Consider the following 27710-nt stretch of genomic DNA (forward strand, 5'->3'; position numbering starts at 1 on the left):
GAACCATTTTCAATTTGTACGTCGTGCAAACCAACGGGGTTCAAATTAAAAAGTGTTCAGATTAAAAACGGTCAAACGAAAGGGGGTCCACGGTATGAAGAGCCAAAAAAGAATTGGTCGATAAGCAACATCACTTACACGTACCAGGGATTTAGAGAATCTCCTTCCAAGGGCTAAGTCGCCTGAGTCAATCGTTGAATAAACCGTCTTAATGCAGAATGACTCCAGCAGGTGGGGAGAAGAGCCTGCTCATTATCCACGATGCGCTGTTAATCGGGCCAAGATTAACCCTAGAAAGTTGACTGTTTCACTCTCCCTAGGCCCACTGCTTCAAACAAGTGCTCTGATGGTCCCTCCCTGTTCCCGATTCTAGTTTAATTATGAAATGTGGTATATATGAGTAAAAATAGAACAATCTCACCAGCAGTCCTTGAAATGGAATAGAGTTGCGGCCGTTTGGTTTCCATAAGTGCTTCTAATAATTAATTTATTTTTTTCTTCTAGTATCCAATATCCATGTGCAGTATTAACACTCGTATTGGCCAAAGTTTACACTATATAGCAAGAGCTACTTCATAAGCTAAAACGAAAAAAATAATTAAAATAACTTATTTTATGCTTACCGAGGGGGAAGACACTTCATAATATTTATCATATATTAATATATTACGCCCCATTAAAGCCCTATAAATGTATAAATAAATGTAATTTTATAGGGCTTTAGGTTATATTATGGGTGGGAAGGGTCAATATATTAAGGTTGAAAAAATATTTCCATAGGGAAAAGTAATATATTTTCAGCAGTGTCTTGCCCCTCGATGCTTACCTATTAACAAGGTCGTGTGGAGCCGCCGTATGCCCAAAACCTCGATTTTCAGATCAGGCAGCCGGGAACTACTCAGTATCGCACCTCCTAGCTTGGCTACTCAATAGAGCATTACCGGGTATGGCCACGTGGAGGCGCTAGGTAGGGGCTTGGGATGGCTAGAGCTATATTGGACGCTCCTCATTTGCCTTCCTCATTTCATACCCTTTTAACTACTGCAGGGTCTGGGTAGATAAACTGTTTAGCTTGTCTACAGCCTTGCGCTTGATACCAACTGGACCAAGCGGTTAGTGGTTATCGAATCAAACGTTTTCAATTAGCTCATTAGCGATCAGCTATTAGCGAAGCTAAAATTTCGGTTAGCGGTGCCCACCACTGCTTCTCATCAATCTCATTAATGGCCCGTCGGTTTAATCAATATTTTTGTTCAGTTTCAGTTTCAATTTCTATTCAGTTTCTCTTCAGTTTTCAGTTTCTGTGTATCGTCGTAGATTATTAGAGAGTGGTTTACACTTGGGTTTACAATAGTTTGTCTTTTCATGTTAATTTAAAAAAAAAACGATGTAATGCTATAATAATAATAATTATGTAATATAATAATTTTTTGTATCAAATGTATTGTGTCGACCATTAAAAGACGATGGGGTTTTTATGCACATTTGAGGAAGGACTCTTGGAACCACCTCAAGTGAGCTTTACCCCACCCTAAATTTCATATAGACCAATAAAGGTCAGATGAACAGCAAAAATAAAAGTAAAATTACGCATTTTGGATGGTACAATTTTCCTTGCAATCAGCAATAAAACTCTTACTAGCAAACACCTATTGAGAATATTTCAACTTCAACTTTTGAATCGTGATACGACGAGACTTACACTGAGAGAAGCAAACCGTACCAATAAAATAGAAATAAATTTGAACTTGAATATAATATAGAAAGAAAGAGATAAACTTTAACATTGACAAAAAAATCATATATAATATTTCATATATTTTGTAAAGAATGATTATATTTTCGCATAGCATTGACAATAACAAAAAAAATTATTTAAAAAAAACCAGGGCAACGAAAATAACTACTTTCATTTTCGGCAACTTTTTGTGTTCCGGTACAGTAGACTGTTAACCTAAGGTCCTTATCCCGCTGGGCGGGAGCCACTGTGCCCCCTTCCCTGTTAGCATACGACAACCGAAGTTACGTACTCCAGCCGGCACCTCGTGGAGGTAGGAATAGGAGATAGGAGTAAAATAACTACTGGAGCATCAAATTCTAACCAAAAGTAAAAAAAAAGTCATCAATAGTTCATAGCCTAATTAACTGCAGTTCCGGATGAATATTGCCAATATTTTCATCATTATGGAGAGCACGTTCAAAGCAAAGCAAGAGCAAGATGGTCCGGTATACAATACACAACCACCCAGTAAACCATTTGGTTTGTATATCTCGATTGCAACTGAGGTATACGAAATCATATCTGAACGAAAAAGTTATATTTCACGCCATATAAGAACATATATGTACCAAAGTGGAGGCGATATACGTGCGAAAGCTTTGACAATTATTTGTAATTCTTTTTTGCGTAGTTTTTATAACACGCAACTAAATACTCCTGAATATATGATTAAGATATAATCAAATATTGCAATCGTCTATACTGCTTTATAATTCACAGTCATGAATTGTATATGAAGGCACGCACGACTGCAAAACAACTTATTGTTCACTTCGATTTGACATACTCTAATTATTATACAATTCCAATGTGAAATTGACATGAAAACGATTTATTATGAACTTTCTATTACGATTTTGTGTTATCTGGGCATTCGATATTAGCCCTGCTACAGATATCCGCTGCTATGAAATGTCGCATTAGCCAGAAACAGCGCAAGACAGCAGCGATGTTTCAAGTGAAACCAACAATGTGATGGGTTAACAGATTACAGATGCATAGAGTACAAATTTAAAACAATTTTTTTATTTACATCGTTCATGTCCAACTGAAGAAAACCCAATTCAGTTAGTTTCTCATTTTTAGATGTACCACTAAACATTCCAAAATCCAAAGTGAATCATTGCTAACAGTGCTAAGACCTGCCCGATTAATAAAAATGCCTGATCTTAGCCTGCAATATTGCAAATATCGATTTCATAGGAAAACCCATCTTGGTGGCCATTCAGTTTATTTTTCTGTTTTTATATCTACTTTACTAGTCCCTTGACTTTTTTTTATTAAAGGTGTGATTATAAATTTGTGCAGAAAGAGATAATAGAATGAACTGTGGGACTGATAGACTTATACCTACAACTCTCGTTTCATTAAATTTTCGTTATTTACAAAATGACGCTGCTCCCTTAAAAAGTTCATAATTTAATATCTTCTGGTTTAATTCGATAATGAATTTTATAATTCACGCAATTACATGGTTACATCTGCAACGCCGGTGCCATGCCGCGAATCATGGGATCAAGTGCGTTCATAACTGAATCAAGTTTATGTCTCGATTCGTCATGCATCACAATGAGACAGCCAATGCAAGGTGTCAAATACTTTAAACTGACGGTTACCGGTTGTGACCAATGCCTTTTGTTAAAGATGCTGGTAAATGACTGAATTATCGTCATTGTATAACAAATTTCTGCCAGCAAATATCATTTAGGGTAGTTGATCCAATAGTTGTGGTAGTACCAATAGTTGCGCCACTATTCATTATTAATGCATATTTTCGTCACCGTAGCATTTTAGATAAAACCATTACATTCATTATATAAAACAGGCTTTTAGACGTATTGGTAGTTAGACTACACCATTTAAAATTAAAGCATTATTTGCTAAAATGCCAATTTTCCAAAATCTAACGCGCAGTTGGAGCGCACAACTATAGGCGCTCATCTATAGTTTTGCTACGATGTTTTTTCACTTAGCAACCTAGCAATGTATATGGAATAACACAATTACAGGAACATCAAACTTAATTAAGGAAACATTAGCGCAACTGTTGGTACAATATAATTGAATCGGAAAATTCATTTTTTCTTTATAAAGCTTCTCGTACAACGAAAGCAATTGTCTTGCCTTGTGACAAATACCTTGTATTTGATAAATTTATATCCCATAAGCATTAATTGAAGCATATAGCTCAATAAACAAGCAAAATGAAGTTATATTGTGCTTAGTGGCGCAACTAATGGATCATCTACCCTAATTTAAAAAAAATCGTTAGTTGAGATGCAAGTCAAATTATTCCACTTCAGAATGATGCAGTACCAAAACTGACGTATTATCAAACAAACAGGGCTTGAGATCTATTTTTGTCACACACGATTCATACTTTAATTCCAGTTTTTGAAGAAAGTAATTAATCTGCCAGTAATCATTTTGCATTCGACATAAACAAGATTTTCTTCGTCGTTCAAGGTTGGTTTACAAAAACTATTCGGTGTTTTCAATAGGATAGCAACCAGGTCCGTTGCATTTTATCAGTTAGAGTAGAATTCAAAAAAGATAAATGTGGCCACAACACTCGGTCTTCAATTGATCATCCACGCATTACCAGCATTTCATGGATCTCAGATTCAAAAGTTCGTCGTTCCACGCTTGTTTAAAAACAATATTTTTGACGATTGGATAAGATTGGAAAGATAAGATAGCTATTCTTTGCATTTGGTGAGCTTGAATGAGAAATTGCCATCACAGGAAGAAAAGTTTTACAATTAGAATTAATATTTTAAAGTATGTTCGAACCATTAAAATAATATAATTGAAGGAAGGATCCAAAGCAATGAAGACAAAAGTATAAACTTCTATTCACGCATTTATATTGTCTACAGAAGGCTGTGTGACTAACAAAGGTAAATGAAATTAGTGGACAGACATTGCGAAGCCATGATAATGATCGTGTTAAACGTGTGTAAGTTGCATGTATCGTTATGACGGGCGACCCCAGAGCGTGGGTGGTGATCCTGCATATTAATCGAACTGATTCCTTGAATCACGACGCACACGTTTCAACATTTGCTTTGCTTTGATGGATAATGTACAGAATGTATAAATATGGACTTGCAGCTAATTCTTCGTTATCAGTCAGTCAAGAACTGAGCACCAGGTCAGCATGAAGTTTTTCGCATTCTGTCTGCTTTTGGGTGCTGTTTCAGCCGAAGCACCATTTTCGGGCTACGCACCGTCTGGATGGCGCCCTCAAGGTGCTCAATTCCGGTTACCAACGGAATATGGAGCCCCCGTGGTTCAACAAGCGGTAGACGTTGAGGTTACTAAGGAAAACATAGCTTATGCAGGCCAACTCGTTGAAACGACTACTGAGCAAAATTTACCTAACGAATATCTACCTCCAACAACCACCGTTCAGGTAAGTAATCGTATGTAGCATTATTATAATAATAATTATAATATCTTCCATTCAAAAAATTTCCACAGCCGGAACTTGATCCAATTCGTGTCCAAGGGCTTCCTGATAATCAGTTCAAAAGCTTTCAGCAGACTAATACTCAACAAGGAGTGCGAGCTAATCTCCAAGGAAGGTTTAATCCAGCTGTTAAATCATCCCAAGTTCAGCAACCTCAACCAATTTTTCCTCTAAACGGTCAGCTGCGTGTCCTTCCGGCGAATAATTTCGTTTTTGGCCGACAACAAAAAGTTGAGTCGCCTGCGCAAACCTATGGAGTTCCAGATGCTGGTAGTGACGAACCGGAAACATCCGAACAACCTGAAGAAACACAACCCACTGAACAACCGGATACGGATGAAGATGACAATCAAAGCGATTCTAACCCGGATAACGATCGACCAGTTATTGCCGTTTCTAATGCCTTTTCCGGTCAGTATTATATCCTCGGCCAAGACAACAATTTACAAAGGGTAGTATATTCGACCTCACAATCCGAAGACGATCGTCGCCAGATGGGTTTCAGTGCGCAGCTACGCTACTCACCAGTGGAACCAATAAAAGGACCTGTTTACGCGTATAACCAACAAGGTCAACTGATAAGGATCTACAAGTAAAATAGGAAATAACGCGAGCACCCTGCATCATTAAACTTTTAGCTCCAATCAAGTATTCTGATCACGCTCATCCTCGTCTGCTGGCTCGTACCATATTGTTTAGCCTGAAGGCACGTGCAACTGATTTACTTTTATTTCATTTTTAATTTATTCGAGTTTGTTTTAATTTATTGTGGCAATAATTTATTCACAAAAATGCTTCCCAAATCATTGAAATTATGTGTTGTAATGATATATCACAGGTTCCTGAAAATATTCGTTGCACTGCTCAATACACCAATGTTTTCTATCTCTTTTGCTTTGATGTTTTCATCTTTTTATGGCCGTCAACCATATGGGTACTGTATGCTTTGTTTACACGTTTCAGTTTATCATATATTTTTATTGTTTATTTATAAACTGAGATTTATAATCAATTTGAGTATTATTGGGACGAATTGTCTGTTACAATTTACATTCTACAAAGTTAATCTGTTGGCGTAGGACTACGTCTTACGGCAAGGTTTAAGATAGGGTGTCATTCCAAAAATCGAAAAATGCACATTTCTCAGCGTTGTTTTCGACCATTTTATTTGGTCGGCCAACACCATTTTTCTAGGGGTTGGCAAAATCTCGCCCAGGGGTGCTTAGCCTCCCCTAGAACCCCCCCTTTGTTCCGCCAATAAAAATGCAAACGTCGCGAAAATATGAAAGATTTTTAGCGCTAATAGCTTAGCGGTTTTCAGATCGATTTTACATATTGTTATGCCAATCAATCGGAAAATCTTTCTACGCATAACCCCAATAAACACGCACTATTGAAAAATTGAAAATAACGAACCATTGTCCAACTGGAAATCCTCGCTTCGTGATTGGTTGCAAAAGACGTCATCATAGTTTTAACGTGATCTTAGAAAAAAAAGTCTCCCCGTCCCAACAGTTCGAATTTTTTTTACGACGATCAAAACTGGTCTTAGGAAGTAAACCAGAATAAACGACAAAGCCTCCTCATCACAACAAAATTTCTTAGCGCTGCGATTAAACCTAGACTATTTTGATATCCTTCTTCTTCTTCTTCTTCTCGTTTTGTGCGACCGAACTGTGAAAGCCAGCCAGTCAGCTTTAATGGCCGTACAGTAGTGTTGCTATATTGCAAGCGATGTTCGTTTAGAGTCCAACAAACTTGAACTTGCATCCGAAGCATATCAGAAAATACTGATCCAATCGAGGTCCAAAGCGTGGTGAAAAAATCATATTCGAATATATTGCTCAGATGTGTTCCCAGGTAACCAATAAGCATTAGTATTGTCAATTGCAAGGAAAGCCCTGACCTCCGTCAGGGCAAACTCGTCGCTCCTGCAATGAATGTCAAAAGATTGTGCCCACTTGTGCTCAATAGCCGCCATTATCGCTCGTGGAAAGCTGGATATCCGCCATTATCGCTCTTGGAAAGCTGGATAATAAATTTATTATCACCAACCGCTTAAATTTATTCAGTGATTCGCCACTGACTTCTATATTCGTTGCATTTGCCTGCTGTTGGGTTGGGTGTTCCGCGTTGTAAACCTATCCCGATCCACTGCGTCACCTTTGTCGTATACAAGCGATGTGAATTTCGCAAATGAGTTGTTCTTAAGTAAAAGTTCGTTTTAGAACTTGCAGCAGCTTTATGCAGCGCGAGTTAATTATAGAACATAAAGTTTGGAGCCAAGCAATTAACTATAGTAGAGAGATACCGACAGCATATGCAACACAATGCAGAGCATTGCATTCTAATTTATATTTGTAATTAGAAATGTGCGAGGATTAAATTTATTCGAGTGAAATAAAAATAATTAATCTCAAATAGTTTTAGGTTCTGCTGGTTTGATGACCAGAAATTTAAACAAAAAAGTGGCCAGAAGCATGCACGCAGAACTTGTTAGCAACTAAAGTTACTTCAGAACTTCCTGTAGCATCCTAATAGCTTTGAAGTATCTATGAAGTACTCACAGCACTTCTTAAAGCATTTAGTTCAACGTATACTTGATATACACTACCACTGACGAACTGACAAGACACATAGAAGAAAATGCTTTAAAAACCATCGTTCTACACATTTTGCTTGCACACTAGCACCACTGACGAACTGACATGACACATAGAGGAAAATTCTTCAAAAACCATCGTCCTACACATTTTGCTTGCACTCTAGCGCCATCTGTTATGCATGTTGCGGAGTAGCTTGCATTTGCAGGGTTTTATACTGTAAGTGTTTTACATTTGCAGGATTTTATACTGTATACGTTTTTTACATTTGTATGGTTTTATACTGGAAACTCGAAGCAACACTCCAGCGCTGCGGTGTGGTCATGTTGCGAAACATGTTTTTTTTTGAAAAATGAGTGGTTTTTGATTGGACGATGTAATTAACGCGAGTGTCTCCTCTGTTTGTCTGGTGCTATAGCACCCTCTGTTATGCATGTTGCGGAGTAGCTTGCATTTGCAGGGTTTTATGCTGTAGGGTTTATACATTTGAATGGTTTCATACTGAAAACTCGAAGCAACACACGCGCGCCGCGGTGTGGCCATGTTGCGAAACATGCTTTTTTGAAAAATGAGTGGTTTTTGATTGGACGATGGAATTAACTCGAGTGTCTCGTCTGTTTGTCTGTGACACTACTAATCAGCAAGAAAGTTCCACGGAACTGAATCTGAACTAATTATGAACTTTCGAGTTCGCGTGTCAAGTAATATTCGAACTTTTGGTTGCTTGGAAATGTTTCTCAACGCAGCTAAAAACTCTGACACCACGATGTAACCACAGATAACAGACATCCAAGCTAGAACAAAAAGCTTCGTAAACCGTGTGTAAAATGACTCTAGCGACATCTAACTGCTTATTGCCACTTGCATTCTCTTAAGTGATTGAAGCGCCCGCTTGCGATACCTGCAGCTGGTGTTGGGCAGAGCTGCCAGATATCCCGCTTTTTTCAGCTTACCACATATTGTACACATATATTATAAATACGGCATGGTTAAAAGATATGTTTATATTAGAAATCAATATGATTAAAATTGGATGAAACAGAATGCACAAAATCATTGTTTCCGTGATTCGGCGTTAAATTCGATAAAGAATAATTCTTTTAAAAAATATCTGGCAGCTCTGCAAAGTGTTGCTGATATTTTGAGGTTTGTTCATGACAAAAAAGGAAGGAAATATTTTTTCCTTTTGTTTATCTGCCCGTTTAAGATTTCGTGCAAGTGCGAGCAGGCTCTTCCGCGAAACTAAAAAAGGATGTTCAATTCTTTTCGCACTCACACGAAATCTCATTGTGGATTGGCAATGCGTGCGTAATGTCAAAAGTAAAATATTTCCTTCTGTTTTTTTCTCGCTAAAAAGCTAAACATCGATGATTCGCGGTTTTGCTGATATTGTTCAGGCGTGAGAAAAAAAGAGGGAAGTATATTTTTGATTTTTTCGTACTCACACGTTGACAGTTCGTTACGAGGTTTCCTGTAAGTGCGAGCAGCCACGAAATCTCTTACTGCTTTCAACGCGAATTCGTGACTACAAAAGTGAATGAAATTTTCAAGCCTGTTCGCACTTACACGAAAACCCATGCCGAATTGTCAAAACTTGTGGGAAAACAATAGCAAAAATACTTTCTTCTCTTTTTTTCTTACAAAAACCAAACAAATATCAGCAACTTCGTAGTCTCGAATATGTATACAAGAGATCGTGTAGGGTGTAGCATCGTAGTCGCGAATGTGTACCTTATGGGGTTTCCTGTATGAGCGAGCGGGTGTCGATTTCTTTTAATATACACTAGGGCCCCCAGCTATATAGGATTTTGTGTTAGTGTGAGCAGGCTTCAAATTGCTTTTGCGCTCATGTCTTCGAATGAACATTTTAGGTGATCGCAGTGCCACCATACTGCTTATTGCCACTTGCGAAAAACCGTTGCAAGTTTTTACACACGGTCCAAGCCTAGCTTGGATGTCTGTTATCTGTGATGTAACTGTGGTTCGTTACGAGCGCCGTCCGCCATTATGGCTCGTAAAAAGCTGGATGTAGAGTTTAATTTTTCGCTAGGTTTCTTGTTGTCGATGAAACGGATCGAATGCTTGAAAAAGGGCATTTTGACGAGTTAAAACAGTTACTGGAAATGATTAACCAAAACGAGGAAGCTAAACAGCGCAGGCGGAACTTTGTCTTTTCTGCCACGCTTACCTTCGATCATGATTTGCCCGAACACATAGCAGCGAAAGCTAAGAAGAACAGCAAATCGGGCATCTTTAAGGAAACACCTGGTCAGCGGTTGAACAATCTTGTTCAGGTAATTGGTATGACGAATCCAAAAGTAGTGGACATAACGCAGCAACACGGCACTGCCCATTCTCTCATCGAATCACGAATTGTGTGTAAAGCAGACCAAAAGGATTTCTATTTGTACTATTTCCTGAAGCGCCACCCAGGACGAACGTTAGTCTTTTGCAATTCAATCGATTGTGTCAAACGACTGGTTTCACTGCTCGGATACCTAAATTGCGATCCGCTTAGTCTGTTTGGATCGATGCAACAACGACAGCGATTGAAAAATTTGGAACGATTCACCCAGAATCCGGCGGCTCTCCTGATTGCAACGGATGTCGCAGCCCGTGGTCTGGATATTCCGAATGTCGATCATGTAATTCACTATCAGGTGCCCAAAACAACTGAAAACTATGTTCATCGTTCGGGAAGAACGGCTCGTGCCTCTAAGGAAGGTATCACAGTCTTATTTATCGGCGCTGATGAAGTGAAGGACTATGTCAAGCTCAATCAATCCCTTGGTAGAACGGAAGACTTGCCAATGTATCCGACATCAGAAAGAATGATGAAGCAGATCAGGCAGCGGGTCAGCCTGGCGAGGGACATTGAACGGATGGATCTGCATCAAAGGAGGAACAACGAGAGCCGAAATTGGGAGGATAAAGTGGCAAAAGAGTTTATGAGTGATTCCGATTTGGACAGCGAACAGGAAGAAGAACTCAAACTGTCAAAAGGTAGAGAAAAGCGGCAAATGAAGGCTCGGCGGCTTGAGTTGAGTCGTCTGCTTGCCACACCAATCATAATGGATCGGGTAGAAATGAAGTGAGTACCACAGAAATATATGTTCAAGTACTAGAAGTTAGTCGATTTCCACATTTGGTATACCAGCTGGTAGAATAGGCATAATCTTTAAAAGTATAGACTCCCACGCGAAAATTATTAGCGCGGTTATTTTCTGCGTTTACCACACATGTTTGCAATTTAGCAATTTGAATCATCAATTTTTTGTTATTGCCTCCCCACTGCACCCCTCCTTGCTTGACAAGCATATTTTCAATGTATTTAGTAAGTACAGGATAATAATTACTAAAAAACGAATTTGCGTAGGACTCGTAAAATGGCTGCCAGGTGCAATACTTCATAAAAATATTTTGTCTATTTTCAGGTTTCCTACTTCAGACTCAGTTGACCTTCCTGCAGAAAAAGAACAGTCAGCTATAAAGCTGGTCAGGCAGGTGGTACAGGAGAACATCGAGTTTAAAAAGCAAAGAAACAAGAAAAGGAAAAGGAATAACTAATTCAGTTTCTGTTGATTATTAGAAATACATATATTATAAATTAAGATAATCTTTTGTATTAGAAGTAAAAAAATGATATACATTTTCATTGCTCTAATGCTTTGATACATAAATCCGCACCCCGTTAACAACTAATGAGCGCGTGTGTTTAGCCAGAATTGATGTGACCCCTAAAGTTGGCGTTGTGAAACATCTACAATTAATAAGATACATCTTACTATGCAGCATTCAGAATTATAGTAATTACTTACTCTATATATGGCTCAATCTGCTCCAAATTCCAGCGCTCCTTTGTCCTAAAAAGCATGGTAAGTCGAACCAAAAGATTGGTTGGCAAATCAGCTTCGTTCAAACCTCGTACGCATGGAACCGTTCCTTCGCGATCAATGATACCGATTCCGCGAAGGTACTTTTCATCAATCTTAAAACCTTCCGGTAACGTTTGCTCCCAATTGCTAAGGAAATCGTCAATGCGAAACTTCAATCCTTGTTGCAAAATATTTTCCGCGAATAGTGCACAGACCAGATCCTCTCGATAGCGAAACCGATCCGGCACACGTTCACTTGCTTCCACGTATACATCAAAGATGCTGTCAACTACCTCGTACGGAACGATTCCATCTAAAGCATCTATTGTAGCAGCCTTATCAATTTCATCCAGTTGCCACGAATTTTCGCCTATTAAAGCCAACATGAGCGTCAGAACGCGATATTCGTATTCGCTGTGTAGCATTCTTATTCTATCGTCAATTTGAATTGCTCTATACTTTTTCAAACCTTCCTGAAATTCTTCTCGGCTGCACTGCACCGTATCTAGCAGCTGATTAAATCTAAAGAGCAGTGAACGATCAACGAGATGCTCGTTCTCAGGTCCAGCATACCGAGTTAAACGAAGCAGATCGATTATCTTACGATACTTTGGCTTCACCTGACGGCATTCGAAGTAGTCGTGGAAGATCTTCACTACATCTTTGCGCTCAATCTGATCAATGCTGTCAACTGATTCATCTGCTTCTTCAGTGCTACTGTCTAAAGATGTATTCACGCCGCCCTTAGGACTCTTGAGAGGTGACCGACTGGTAGCTTGTGCCTGTTTCAGACAAGGAACCAATAGTAAACTGTTGGAAATTTCGGCCTCTTTAACATCATACGTACGCGATTCGGTGCAAATTACCACTTTTTCATTGAGAGCGCCCTTGAATGAAACCGATTTTCCTTCGGAGATTTGCTGAAGAATATGATCATCTACTTCTAGTAGTTTGAGATTCGCCATTTCTGGGTGAGCAACAGTATCAGGATAGTATATAGCCTGGAAAATGTAGCGTTTTTTGAAATGAAATGTTTTCTTTTGGGTTGTTACATACTTGAGCCATATTGGTAAGATTATTGTGGTCAACTTTGGCATATTTTATAATGTTGTGGACGTCTTCGACGGAACGTTCATAACTGTAATGCAAATCGATTTGTCGTTCATATGTCTTATTATAATAGAAATGCATATACTTACTCCTGACTAAATATCATTATCTCAGATTTTAAATTATGCAAAATATAGCACGATTATCCTGGTTATAACGACGATAATATTAAAAATCAGCACATCAATAACAAAATATTAAACTATTATGTTTACTGACTTCGCGCCAACTCGCCAACCAGCGAGATTTACAAAGGTAAAAGCAGAACCACTGTCACTAGAAACCCTCAAAGTAACAGAAAGATACACTCAGCCAAATTCAGATATGATTTTCATAACATGGATCTATAGAGTGACTATATATACAGAGTGGCGACAAGTCATCCCAAATGTATGCAATGCGGTTTTTCCTAGGTTTTTCTTTCTCTTTATCTTTAATGCATACGCGTTGGATAGGTCGTCTGCTCGATTGGAATGACACTGACAGATAATTATCATTCCAATTTTGACATTGTCGCCACTCTGTATATAGTCACTCTAGATCCATGTTATGAAAATCATATCTGAATTTGGCTGAGTGTATCTTTCTGTTACTTTGAGGGTTTCTAGTGACAGTGGTTCTGCTTTTACCTTTGTAAATCTCGCTGGTTGGCGAGTTGGCGCGAAGTCAGTAAACATAATACAAGAGCAACATTTCAAATAGGCCGATGTCAAAACTGACACTTTCGAGAAAATCGATGATGAAACTTGAGCATCATTTTTTAACTCCTCATTTGATATAAACAGTGTTGCTTAGAATTGAATGTCGCATTTTGATGCAAAAACATAATAGTTTAATGTGTAATGCAACAACTAGCAGAAAAAACATTGATTAACTTTGTAATTTGCAAAAATATGCATTAGGCCGTATTTATAACGTTTTCGGCGAAGGGTCCTTTTCATAAGGCCGATTTGATTATTGATTGTTATTTGGGCTTTTCTGATGAGGCTTTTGTTTACTGTCATTGGTGATATGACTTCGTTGTTGAGGCTGTTTTTATTCAATGTTTTGCATTCGGCCAATTTTTTGTTTTGATCATGAACCTCCAGAAACAGTGGGAAATAGCTAAAAGATACATCTCCAGTTTATTATGTTCAAATATTATAGAAATTTATGTTAAATAACGCAATAACGTATTTACAAAAGCAGCATGTCTTGTAAATGAGATTGAGATCCGTTAATTACAAATACGTGAGTTTTCTGTCGCGGAAGTTGCTGCATTCTGCACATTGAAGAGGTGGCAGAGACGGTAACTTGACACATGGACACAATTAGACGTCAGCTGCCGATTAAGAGTCATCCGGCTGTAGTGTTCGACATCGGAACGAAAATTAAAGTGCCGGTTAAAATTCGGCACAAACTTTTTAGTCAGATCTCATTCCGGTCCGATTTAGCTCTGTTCCCTTCCTGTACGGTTCCAGAACAGAGCCAAATCAGGCTGGAATGAGATCGGACTAAAGAATTTTTTATCGGACAGGAACCCGAACTTCATTTTTCGTTCCGATGTCGAACACTATCCGGCTGTGCACGGTTTGAACCATTCATTATTAAAAGCTTTTGGTCAGGACTCCAATTATGGCAGTTCAATGAAAAAGTTGTGCTTTGATCTATAAATCTTATGACTATTATGCAGATTTTCGAAGCCTAGGCTGAAGTTCACCCGTTAAGTAGTGCCGATTTACGTCAAAGAATCAATCTAAACTAGCTATCACAAAAACCATTAACGGCTGGCGGTTAGTGTTTGACAAAAATTATCCAGATCCAGCTGTGTCAATTCGTTCGGTGTTGCGATTGAAGATCTGAAAGCAAATCCCGAAAGTATTGCTGGCACTGAAACTTAAACGGGGTTTTGGGGTAGAACCCATCTCTATATGTCGGTCACAGAGAATTTCGTCATAACTATTGCCAACTGATTCGAAAAATTTTATTAACCGGGCCAGAAGAATTGAAAAAGATCATAGGAACTAAATGCTCTCCAGGACACAATTCTGGTATTAGTTTTCAGTCGCATAATCCATGTAAAAGGGTTGACCTGGACACCTAGAAAATATTTTGCTCAGCTTCGATTCCCAAGTCCACGGTAGAGAAAAATCTAAAGACAAACTGGTGGAGATCGCGCATTTTCCCCTAGTAAAGCTCCAGTCGGCTCAGGCTTTGGGAGTGTACCGATCTGATCCCTCGCGTGTCTATCCGTAAACTGCCGATTCTCTGCTCGGCTGTCAAACGCTCTTTCTCTCGATAACCATCACATAAGAGATACGCTGCACCTAATCCAATGTATTGTATCTAACGGTGCAAGGTGTGTTATATCTCGCAGATGACTCCAGTACATCCCTCCCCAAATTAAGAACTGTACTCAGTCTTCGATAACATTCGATACTATATACTTGAAGGGCATTCTCCATAGTATTGTTATTGCACAAAGAAAGTAATTATTGATTCAGTTCGCAATCTTTATATTTTCCCGGAGCGCTCCGCCGTCTTCGGGGCGATTTACGTTTCCTGCAGAAACTCCTTGAACATGAGCGAACTCTGGCTCTAAATCTGTCCCCTTTCGATCCTCGGCCATGTCAGCGCTGGGGAGCCAGCAGTGATTCGCCAGTTGCTTTAAAGTCGAACATCTGTACCACGTAGCATGTTCGGAACAAACCTTTTGGCGTGCGTTCCATTCCATGCATACTCCCTCCTAGGTTCCATTGAGTTGGCAGCAATCTCACTAGCCTGCATACTGGCAACTTCCAACTCTTTCCCTTGAAAGTTTGGTTGTGTTGATCCCAGCTCTAAGCTTCGCATTAATACCGTGTCGCCAACATAAAAGTTACCATCTTTTGCATTTCTTGCACTTGCGTGCAGCTTTTTTCGCTCCTTGCCTAAGGAGTTACCTCTACAGCCCCTTCATGAAACATTCGGTGTATAGTACGGACAGTACGGTGCTGTCAGGTTAAAATGGATACTGTAGGAATCAGAACTTCCTGAGCTCCATGGTGTGGAAATGCCACCATTACCATTAAACATGTAGGATGTTTCATTGGTTAAAGCATGGTATATCGGGTTGCACAGTAAACCACAACTAACATCGAGTAGTCGATAGGTAAACCTTCAATAAAATACACTGCCAGTGCTGATAATACTCGCGTCACAGGGTATGGTGGATCAGGTTTTGACATCAATTCCATATTCTTTACATTTTTAGGACCTTCTCGATTGAGTCGTCTAACCAGAAAACCACAATCTCGATCTTTATGTGTCTTGTAACAGCCACCCCTTGGTGACAAATGTGCTATATGTGTGACTCTCAGTTGCGAAGCTGGACGACTCGATCGCCTCTTAGAATTATTTACTTGTATTGGGAAAGCCGCTCTTTAATCATCATCCTGTACTAACCCGGAACATTAGTTCAATCACACGATGACACCGCCTCACGAATCGCCTTCAAATGAACAGTGTCGAAAACCAGTCCGCGTCTTCACGGTGTATGGCGTATCTCAAAATGAAAACTCTGGAGATGCAGCATTCACCTTTCTAATCGACCGAAGTGCCCCGATCACACTCGCTCGAATAAGTAGACAAGAGATTTACAGCCCAACAAACATTTATGCTGTATAATTGCTTATTAAGCGCTTGATTCCTTAACATTGGCTATATACCGGTTGAATAATCTACAGTTCAAATAAAATGTTTGTTGGGAGTCTTTGATGGATGATTCGACAATTTCGATTTTCGACCATCTTTCTCGGTTTACGCACATTTCCCTCCTCGCTTTGTCTAAAGACAAGAGTACCAGTTCATTCGCAGCTCTTAGATAAACGCAAAAACCCGAGCCCTGAATCACCCCTTCGAACAGACACCAGTCGTGGACACCCAACCGGTCGCGTCCCTGACCATCTCTATGACCTTCCGAGCAAACCCCCTTTATATCTGCCATTCCACGTCTACGAGACGAAAAGATCAATATACAAAGCAAAGCCTAGGTGCTACATTCCGTTATCGAAACTTGACCTTCTGTTTTTATACGACAGACTTCGCAGCCAGCTGTTAGAGTGCAGTGCCAGTTGCTGCGATCCTATTGACTCTATCTAATAGATCAATGTACATCCCTAGTTAAACTTCCGATTCCGTTGGAAATGAAGCAGACGTATCCGGCTCAGGACCCGAAATCGCCTGATTCCACAATCAATCCGATCTAACCCAGCATCATTCTAGTCAACAAACTTGTTCTCGTAACCGGTTATCAAAATCGTCAAACAGTTCATTCTTGTCTGGTCCAATGCTGTTCAAGTGTCCTTCGCTTGCCCGTTTTTGGGGCATAACAATTATTAACCTAAAAGGTGATTAAAGCGTACTCGTCCACTCAGTGGCTCCCGCTTCAATCTTTACTCAGACAAACAGACGAGACACTCGTGATAATTCCATCGTCCAATCAAAAACCACTCATTTTTCAAAAAAGCATGTTTCGCAACATGGCCACACCGCGGCGCGCGAGTGTTGCTTTGAGTTTTCAGTATAAAACCATTCAAATGTACAAAACCCTACAGCATAAAACCCTGCAAATGCAAGCTACTCCGCAACATGCATAACAGAGGGTGCTGGTGTGCAAGCAAAATGTGCAGGACGATGGTTTTTTTAAAGGATTTTCTTCTAAGTGTCATGTCAGTTCGTCAGTGCTAGTAGTGAACCTACTTCTCATACTGATCTTGCAAATCGATACGTCCTAAAACCAATCTCCACCATTCCGGGAGGATCTTCCACCATCCTCCTTTTCTGCGTTCCAGCTCAAACTCAAACAATATTCCTAAACGCGTCTCCACTTAATCCAACCATCGGGCGCCATGACCTGGTCCGAAAGGTCAACTACTGACGTTCGCAAATTGGTATAAATAAATCTCTTTATTTTCCACATGTCGTTCTACAACCACACGGTAGTTTATCTGTATGCGCTTCTCACAAATGCAGTGCTACGCAAACATCAACCATCCTCCAATGTCTTTCTACATTGACATGAAGCAACCCTACGGTGGCTTATCCGTAGCACATACGCATCGGTAATTCGGTATGTGCTCCTCCAATATCTACATTGACATGAACCCTACGATAGCTTATCCGTATGTGCTTCCCACAAAGATCAGTCATGTGGTCACCACATGCCTTACCCGTATGTGCTACTCACATAAACCGGCCATGTGCTCCCCACATGCCTTATCTGTATGTGCTACCCACATACACCGGCCATGTGCTCCCCACATGCCTTATCTGTATGTGCTACACACATACACCGGCCATGTGCTACCCACAGGCCTTACCTGTATGTGCTACCCACATGCCTTACCTGTATGTGCTACCCACATACAACGGCCATGTGCTACCCACATGCCTTACCTGTATGTGCTACCCACATACACCGGCCATGTGCTACCCACATGCCTTATCTGTATGTGCTACCCACATACAACGGCCATGTGCTACCTATATGCCTTACCTGTATGTGCTACCCACATACACTGGCCATGTGCTACCCACATGCCTTACCTGTATGTGCTACCCACATACACCGGCCATGTGCTACCCACATGCCTTACCTGTATGTGCTACCCACATACACCGGCCATGTGCTACCCACATGCCTTACCTGTATGTACTACCCACATACACTGGCCATGACTAAACGTATTACTCACATAAACTATTTCATTATCAGTTCTTGCACCATCTAATTTAGGTATATGCTGCCCATATATCACACCACTCAAAAATTAGACACTCCACAGGATTACCTCATTTACATCCGGACAATCCATACACCTCAACACCACACGGGAAAATCTAATACCGTTTTTATTTTTGGCAAGGTCCAACCAAGGTTCGCACTAGTTCCAAACAAGCGGCTGTCAAAACGTTTGTTTCTTTTTCCACTCCTGCTGAACTTAGTTTCGCTCTGGGAATCTGGGATGCACTTGCACTCGACGATGTTTGTTCACTCTTCCGAAAATGCCTGTTCATTCGGTGGTTGGACTGGCACCAACCCACCTCAAAAAAACAAAAACACTACAAGTGCACTCCATCTCCAACAGGCAAGCAGGCCGCAGCCGAAACGCCTGAACAAATGCTTGTCGAAAGAACAAAAAAAAATATCAACATCAACTTCAACTGAAGCTGAAATCAAACACGAAGTGCGTCGCAGCAGACCACTTCGAACAGAAACCAAGCTTTCCTATACGAAAGCAAAAGCTCGTACTGATCCGTACCAGTAATTTACATTCCATGTTGAATTACTTGACCTGTTTTCACTGAACTTTACTGAACGAGAACCATTTTTATTCTCGTCGCCATTTGTACCGATCTGATCCCTCGCGTGTCTATCCGTAAACTGCCGATTCTCTGCTCGGCTGTCAAACGCTCTTTCTCTCGATAACCATCACATAAGAGATACGCTGCACCTAATCCAATGTATTGTATCTAACGGTGCAAGGTGTGTTATATCTCGCAGATGACTCCAGTACAGGGAGCCAATTTTAATATTTCAATCTCGATATGAAATTTTTCATTTAAGTCGCCAGTTTGCCATCTTCAAGCCATAAGAAAGCCAAGGCGGTACCGTAATTTACGATTGTAATCATTTTGCTCGAAACATCCGTTGATAACTTTTTAAAATTATTCATCATTTCATATTCAGATCAATTATGTTCGGCTTGACATCGAATAAAAGCTTTTCTAACGTATAAAGTTTGGAATTTGAAACCAATCTTTATGTTAATAAAGTTAAAGTTGTAATTAACTGTAATATATATATATATACATATAAGACGACTAACAAACAATAATTCGGTTGACTTTTCAGAAACGTTTTTTTTTCTAACCGTAGTTGATTGAATTGAATCGGGCTCAGTTGGTTACCATCAATAACGCAAATTTTTTACATGGTATCGGCATTCCACAAGTTCCGTCCATCAATGCTTTGCGTGAAGATAAAATGTGAACCTGGGTCTAAAAATCCTATATTTATATTTGTGCAGCTTCCCTGTGAAAGCACATTGATATCAATTTAAAAAAAAGCGCAGACTGTAAATCAGTACTCACCGGTAGACGTATGTGGTGGTATTCCGTGAAACATGTCAATCAGTCATATAATAGAGCCGTTGGTATCATCAATAGCGTCCTAACGTCCCTAGAGAATTTCAACTCCTTTGTTCCTAGAAATGAAAACAAACACTCCCGTTGTCTTCATACCGATCACCGGGTTCGGCGTACGACAAAAGATGTTCGCCGCCAACTACTCCTGGCAACGATATTCTCATACACTGAAGTCGATAGATATCAATCTTCAGAAATAAATAGCGCATTGGGTTGATAAATCTAACATTATTTTCGACGGTCAACTAGATCAGTACATTGCTTCTGGCATCAAACAGCGATCGCTTCCTGTGAGCAGCCGAACATAAATCTTCAGATATTGCTTCGTATTCGTTCTATACACGTTCTTGTGCTTATCGGCATTGTTAAGCCATAGCCATAGCGAAACTTGATTCTCGAATACGAGCATAGCATTTCGCCGGAAGGAATTTACATGAATCGCCAAATCATTCAATTGCCTTTTCATATACTATAAAAGCATGAATCAGTTTATTGCGTTTATTTAACAAGAAATACTTACCAAATGATTGTACATAATCTTAGTTCGAGACCTAAATACGCTAAATACACAATCCTATAGGTTTAGTGCTTGGTGGAAGCGTCGTATTACAAAAAAACAAAATGGACAAGACGGCCGAACGCAAATCAATTTACAAACTGCATAAAGGCTTTTTCGAACAAAAGGGCCGAATCACAAAATGAAAACTTGGTTGCCAGTTTTCTTATGAGGCTTTTTTTAAATTTGCTTTTTCAGGCATTTATAGTTTTCTAATAATTATGATGTTCTATATTATTATAGATATTTATAAATGCTATAGTTATAACCAAAAAACCAGTTTTTTTACATTTTGCACTTGGGCCCTATTGAAATGTTGCTCTTGAATAGTTTAATATTTTGTTATTGATGTGCTGATTTTTAATATTATCGTCGTTATAACCAGGATAATCGTGCTATATTTTGCATAATTTAAAATCTGAGATAATGATATTTAGTCAGGAGTAAGTATATGCATTTCTATTATAATAAGACATATGAACGACAAATCGATTTGCATTACAGTTATGAACGTTCCGTCGAAGACGTCCACAACATTATAAAATATGCCAAAGTTGACCACAATAATCTTACCAATATGGCTCAAGTATGTAACAACCCAAAAGAAAACATTTCATTTCAAAAAACGCTACATTTTCCAGGCTATATACTATCCTGATACTGTTGCTCACCCAGAAATGGCGAATCTCAAACTACTAGAAGTAGATGATCATATTCTTCAGCAAATCTCCGAAGGAAAATCGGTTTCATTCAAGGGCGCTCTCAATGAAAAAGTGGTAATTTGCACCGAATCGCGTACGTATGATGTTAAAGAGGCCGAAATTTCCAACAGTTTACTATTGGTTCCTTGTCTGAAACAGGCACAAGCTACCAGTCGGTCACCTCTCAAGAGTCCTAAGGGCGGCGTGAATACATCTTTAGACAGTAGCACTGAAGAAGCAGATGAATCAGTTGACAGCATTGATCAGATTGAGCGCAAAGATGTAGTGAAGATCTTCCACGACTACTTCGAATGCCGTCAGGTGAAGCCAAAGTATCGTAAGATAATCGATCTGCTTCGTTTAACTCGGTATGCTGGACCTGAGAACGAGCATCTCGTTGATCGTTCACTGCTCTTTAGATTTAATCAGCTGCTAGATACGGTGCAGTGCAGCCGAGAAGAATTTCAGGAAGGTTTGAAAAAGTATAGAGCAATTCAAATTGACGATAGAATAAGAATGCTACACAGCGAATACGAATATCGCGTTCTGACGCTCATGTTGGCTTTAATAGGCGAAAATTCGTGGCAACTGGATGAAATTGATAAGGCTGCTACAATAGATGCTTTAGATGGAATCGTTCCGTACGAGGTAGTTGACAGCATCTTTGATGTATACGTGGAAGCAAGTGAACGTGTGCCGGATCGGTTTCGCTATCGAGAGGATCTGGTCTGTGCACTATTCGCGGAAAATATTTTGCAACAAGGATTGAAGTTTCGCATTGACGATTTCCTTAGCAATTGGGAGCAAACGTTACCGGAAGGTTTTAAGATTGATGAAAAGTACCTTCGCGGAATCGGTATCATTGATCGCGAAGGAACGGTTCCATGCGTACGATGTTTGAACGAAGCTGATTTGCCAACCAATCTTTTGGTTCGACTTACCATGCTTTTTAGGACAAAGGAGCGCTGGAATTTGGAGCAGATTGAGCCATATATAGAGTAAGTAATTACTATAATTCTGAATGCTGCATAGTAAGATGTATCTTATTAATTGTAGATGTTTCACAACGCCAACTTTAGGGGTCACATCAATTCTGGCTAAACACACGCGCTCATTAGTTGTTAACGGGGTGCGGATTTATGTATCAAAGCATTAGAGCAATGAAAATGTATATCATTTTTTTACTTCTAATACAAAAGATTATCTTAATTTATAATATATGTATTTCTAATAATCAACAGAAACTGAATTAGTTATTCCTTTTCCTTTTCTTGTTTCTTTGCTTTTTAAACTCGATGTTCTCCTGTACCACCTGCCTGACCAGCTTTATAGCTGACTGTTCTTTTTCTGCAGGAAGGTCAACTGAGTCTAAAGTAGGAAACCTGAAAATAGACAAAATATTTTTATGAAGTATTGCACCTGGCAGCCATTTTACGAGTCCTACGCAAATTCGTTTTTTAGTAATTATTATCCTGTACTTACTAAATACATTGAAAATATGCTTGTCAAGCAAGGAGGGGTGCAGTGGGGAGGCAATAACAAAAAATTGATGATTCAAATTGCTAAATTGCAAACATGTGTGGTAAACGCAGAAAATAACCGCGCTAATAATTTTCGCGTGGGAGTCTATACTTTTAAAGATTATGCCTATTCTACCAGCTGGTATACCAAATGTGGAAATCGACTAACTTCTAGTACTTGAACATATATTTCTGTGGTACTCACTTCATTTCTACCCGATCCATTATGATTGGTGTGGCAAGCAGACGACTCAACTCAAGCCGCCGAGCCTTCATTTGCCGCTTTTCTCTACCTTTTGACAGTTTGAGTTCTTCTTCCTGTTCGCTGTCCAAATCGGAATCACTCATAAACTCTTTTGCCACTTTATCCTCCCAATTTCGGCTCTCGTTGTTCCTCCTTTGATGCAGATCCATCCGTTCAATGTCCCTCGCCAGGCTGACCCGCTGCCTGATCTGCTTCATCATTCTTTCTGATGTCGGATACATTGGCAAGTCTTCCGTTCTACCAAGGGATTGATTGAGCTTGACATAGTCCTTCACTTCATCAGCGCCGATAAATAAGACTGTGATACCTTCCTTAGAGGCACGAGCCGTTCTTCCCGAACGATGAACATAGTTTTCAGTTGTTTTGGGCACCTGATAGTGAATTACATGATCGACATTCGGAATATCCAGACCACGGGCTGCGACATCCGTTGCAATCAGGAGAGCCGCCGGATTCTGGGTGAATCGTTCCAAATTTTTCAATCGCTGTCGTTGTTGCATCGATCCAAACAGACTAAGCGGATCGCAATTTAGGTATCCGAGCAGTGAAACCAGTCGTTTGACACAATCGATTGAATTGCAAAAGACTAACGTTCGTCCTGGGTGGCGCTTCAGGAAATAGTACAAATAGAAATCCTTTTGGTCTGCTTTACACACAATTCGTGATTCGATGAGAGAATGGGCAGTGCCGTGTTGCTGCGTTATGTCCACTACTTTTGGATTCGTCATACCAATTACCTGAACAAGATTGTTCAACCGCTGACCAGGTGTTTCCTTAAAGATGCCCGATTTACTGTTCTTCTTAGCTTTCGCTGCTATGTGTTCGGGCAAATCATGATCGAAGGTAAGCGTGGCAGAAAAGACAAAGTTCCGCCTGCGCTGTTTAGCTTCCTCGTTTTGGTTAATCATTTCCAGTAACTGTTTTAACTCGTCAAAATGCCCTTTTTCAAGCATTCGATCCGTTTCATCGACAACAAGAAACCTAGCGAAAAATTAAAAATAATTATGACAGAGGGAAAACAAAATAAAACGGAAACTCACCGGATTCCACAAACTTTACTGAGATGCGAATTTCCGCTTTGTAATAGTTCCCACAAACGACCTGGAGTTGCAATCACAATTTCCGGACACTTTTTCAGCATTCTCTCTTGCTTCACGGCTGCCAACCCTCCAAATACGGTTGCAATTCGAATATCTGTGTACTTGGCAACAGCTTTCAGGTGATCGTTAATTTGAACCGCGAGCTCACGCGTCGGTGTCAATATCAAAGCGAACAAGGGTTTGGTCATATCTGGGTGTTCAGCCAGTTTAGCATCCACACCAACCGGTTCTGGATAGTATAGCATTTCTTCAGGAGGTGGCGTTAGTTCATGTTCTTCACTGTTCTCAGTATGGGACTTGTGTTTATTATTAGGCTTTAAAAATGGTTCACCCTTTTTAGACGCTTTTAGTTTCAGGATTCCTTCTAGCAAAGGTATTCCAAATGCCAAAGTTTTACCACTTCCTGTTTCTGCTGCACCAAGCAAATCTCGTTTACCCATGATGGCAGCCGGTAAAGATAGGGTTTGAATCTCCGTCGGACTGCGAAAACACTTGTCAGCAAGTGCTTGAACAATCGGCTCTGATACACCCAGCTCCGTCCATTTCTGAAAATTTGTAATAAGCATAAGTAAATTTACATGATATTTCCTAATCCAGCTCGTACATGATACTCTGTTGCTATGTTTCTTTTATTTGTGATCCCATCCTTGGAAATTGTTTGAACCTTTCCTTTATTCTTGCTCTTCTTAGACTCCGTTTTTCGCTCTTTTTGCTTATTTACTGGCGCCCTCAATAAAACAAATTTGCCCGGTGTCGAATCACTTGATTTCTCTTTAATTTCCTTTGCACGGATTATGTTCGTTTTTCTCTCAGGTTTATCATCGAACCCCGAATCTTCCTCAGAAAAGGGTTCTTCGGTTGGTTCCGATTTTTTATTTTTCTTCTTTCGACGCTTTTTATTTTCTACGTCACTATCACTATCTGAGTCAATTCGTTTACGTTTCGTGTTACGTTCTGCGGACCAATCCGGTTCACCGTCATCGTCACCCAAAATGGGATCTTTTGTGAGCTTCTGCAAATTAGTTTTTCATGAATATTTTATAAAATAAACCCTAATAAAACAAGATTATTTACCTTTCTCTTTTCCCTTTTGACTAGTTTCCTATCGTAGCCTTCTAAAACTTCCAATCCAATCAACCCGGCTAAATCAGCTCCATCGTCGGATATAACTGGGCCACTGAGTTTCACCTGCTTCCATGAGGCATCAGTAAGAGTTTTTGGTCCAGCCGTAACAGCTTTTTTAAATCTATTGCGAAACTTTTGAGATTTTTGTACCATTTTTTCCTGAATTGCAATAAATTATTTAGAAAACATCCACACGTGCTAACAGAATACAGAACAGCTGGCTGCTAAAGTCTGCTAACCCTGCTAACCGATATCCAGAGATGCCAGATTTTCCTAAAAAAAATGCCTCAGGCGTCATACAAAACAGACGTCTGTCGATGTCGGTGTCGGTGGGGGGCTTGAAAAATAACAGAATCCATCCAGCTTTTTACGCGCTTTAATGGTGGCCGCTATAAACTGTGTTCTTGATATGCGAACAATCTTTTTGACAACTCTGCATACATCAAATCTGGCACTCTTCTCTTGCTACACTACCGTGCTCTTTCTTTCGTTTACGCCAAAGAAGGAGAACAAAAATGTGCGAAATGTAAACAAAACTATTGCTCTCCTTCTTTTACGTAAACGAAAGAAAGAGCAACACTGCCGTACAGAAGAAGAGTGCCCAGTTTTGATGGATGCAGAGTTGTCAAAAAGAGTGTTCGCGTATTACGAACACAATTTATAGCGTCCTCCATTATAGCGCGTAAAAAGCTGGATCCAGCTTTTTACGCGCTATAATGGCGGACGCTATAAATTGTGTTCGTAATATGCGAACAATCTTTTTGACAACTCTGCATACATCAAAACTGGGCACTCTTCTCCTGTACGACAGTGTTGCTCTTTCTTTCGTTTACGCAAAATAAGGAGAGCAATAGTTTTGTTTACATTTCGCACATTTTTGCTTTCCTTATTTGGCGTAAGCGAAAGAAAGAGCACGGTAGTGTTGCAAGAGAAAAGTGCCAGATTTGATGTATGCAGAGTTGTCAAAAAGATTGTTCGCATATTACGAACACAATTTATAGCGTCCACCATTATCCAGCTTTTTACGCGCTATAATGATGGCCGCTATAAATTGTGTTCGTAATATGCGAACAATCTTTTTGACAACTCTGCATACATCAAATCTGGCACTTTTCTCTTGCAACACTACCGTGCTCTTTCTTTCCTTTACGTCAAAGAAGGAGAGCAAAAATGTGCGAAATGTAAACAGAACTTATTGCTCTTCTTCTTTTGCGTAAACGAAAGAAAGAGCAACACTGCCGTACATGAGAAGAGTGCCCAGTTTTGATGGATGCAGAGTTGTCAAAAAGATTGTTCGAATATTACGAACACAATTTATAGCGGCCATCATTATAGCGCGTAAAAAGCTGGATAGCGCGTAAAAAGCTGGATATCCAGCTTTTTACGCGCTATAATGGCGGACGCTATAAAATGTGTTCGTAATATGCGAACAATCTTTTAACATTTTTGTTCTATTTCTTACGTATTTTTGATTATACTATCATATTATCGTTAGTAATTATTAACGATAAAAAACTTTATCAATAATCGTTATAGATTTTGATCGGCATTTCCCATCATTACAACTCTCCCATCTGAGCTGACATTTGATTTAGCAGTGGCGCCAATACCAGTTGTAGGAAAAGCAAATAGTATTTAATTTTCCATTTATTTTATATATGCTGCATATTTGTTCAAGTTATGAATTATGTGCGGAATTATGTATTTAATAACTATTTTTATATTATTCTTAGCGTCGATAACAACTCTACGTAAGCATTAGAATTCAAATAGGAATCAACCAAGATTCATGGGGTTTTCCCACGAAATTTTGGCAACTTTTCTCACCTACAAAATGTGTGATTGAACAAGTGTGTTCAAAATCCAACTTTCAATGCAAAGGGCAATACCTCTATCCAGCTTTTTACGCGCTAGATTTGATGTATGCAGAGTTGTCAAAAAGATTGTTCGCATATTACGAACACAATCTATCCAGCTTTTTACGCGCTATAATGGCGGACGCTATAAATTGTGTTCGTAATATGCGAACAATCTTTTTGACAACTCTGCATACATCAAAACTGGGCACTCTTCTCCTGTACGACAGTGTTGCTCTTTCTTTCGTTTACGCAAAATAAGGAGAGCAATAGTTTTGTTTACATTTCGCACATTTTTGCTTTCCTTATTTGGCGTAAACGAAAGAAAGAGCACGGTAGTGTTGCAAGTTAAAAGTGCCAGATTTGATATATGCAGAGTTGTCAAAAAGATTGTTCGCATATTACGAACACAATTTATCCAGCTTTTTACGCGCTATAATGGCGGACGCTATAAATTGTGTTCGTAATATGTGAACAATCTTTTTGACAACTCTGCATACATCAAAACTGGGCACTCTTCTCCTGTACGGCAGTGTTGCTCTTTCTTTCGTTTACGCAAAAGAAGGAAGGCAATAGTTTT

At 39.6% G+C, this 27710-nt stretch overlaps 5 protein-coding genes across 5 annotated transcripts; 3 read left to right on the top strand and 2 right to left on the bottom strand.

The window, feature by feature from the left end:
* The first annotated feature begins 4940 nt into the window (after positions 1–4940).
* Positions 4941–5848, top strand: LOC128737936 (uncharacterized). The gene is made up of 2 exons (XM_053832713.1): positions 4941–5195; positions 5264–5848. Exons 1-2 carry the CDS (start codon positions 4941–4943, stop codon positions 5846–5848), a joined length of 840 nt encoding a protein of 279 aa, XP_053688688.1.
* Positions 5849–8585: 2737 nt separating this feature from the next.
* On the top strand, positions 8586–11588 carry LOC128735658 (ATP-dependent RNA helicase DDX24-like). The gene is made up of 3 exons (XM_053830142.1): positions 8586–8623; positions 9906–10946; positions 11290–11588. The coding sequence occupies exons 1-3, from the start codon at positions 8586–8588 to the stop codon at positions 11420–11422; spliced, it is 1212 nt and encodes a 403-aa protein (XP_053686117.1). The 3' UTR covers positions 11423–11588.
* On the bottom strand, positions 11482–13034 carry LOC128735065 (sister chromatid cohesion protein DCC1-like). The gene is made up of 4 exons (XM_053829540.1): positions 12930–13034; positions 12787–12868; positions 11674–12731; positions 11482–11615 (listed from the first exon to the last, which is right to left on the bottom strand). Exons 1-4 carry the CDS (start codon positions 12944–12946, stop codon positions 11516–11518), a joined length of 1257 nt encoding a protein of 418 aa, XP_053685515.1. The 5' UTR covers positions 12947–13034; the 3' UTR covers positions 11482–11515.
* Positions 13035–20901: 7867 nt separating this feature from the next.
* Positions 20902–22454, top strand: LOC128734261 (sister chromatid cohesion protein DCC1-like). The gene is made up of 4 exons (XM_053828343.1): positions 20902–21006; positions 21068–21149; positions 21205–22262; positions 22321–22454. Exons 1-4 carry the CDS (start codon positions 20990–20992, stop codon positions 22418–22420), a joined length of 1257 nt encoding a protein of 418 aa, XP_053684318.1. The 5' UTR covers positions 20902–20989; the 3' UTR covers positions 22421–22454.
* Positions 22455–22468: 14 nt separating this feature from the next.
* On the bottom strand, positions 22469–25457 carry LOC128734260 (ATP-dependent RNA helicase ddx24). Its single transcript, XM_053828342.1, has 5 exons — positions 25224–25457; positions 24754–25161; positions 24090–24694; positions 22990–24030; positions 22469–22646 (listed from the first exon to the last, which is right to left on the bottom strand). Exons 1-5 carry the CDS (start codon positions 25425–25427, stop codon positions 22514–22516), a joined length of 2391 nt encoding a protein of 796 aa, XP_053684317.1. The 5' UTR covers positions 25428–25457; the 3' UTR covers positions 22469–22513.
* Between the last annotated feature and the right edge of the window lie 2253 nt (positions 25458–27710).

This window comes from Sabethes cyaneus, chromosome 2 (assembly GCF_943734655.1).
Source record: "Sabethes cyaneus chromosome 2, idSabCyanKW18_F2, whole genome shotgun sequence".
Lineage (NCBI taxonomy): Eukaryota > Metazoa > Arthropoda > Insecta > Diptera > Culicidae > Sabethes > Sabethes cyaneus.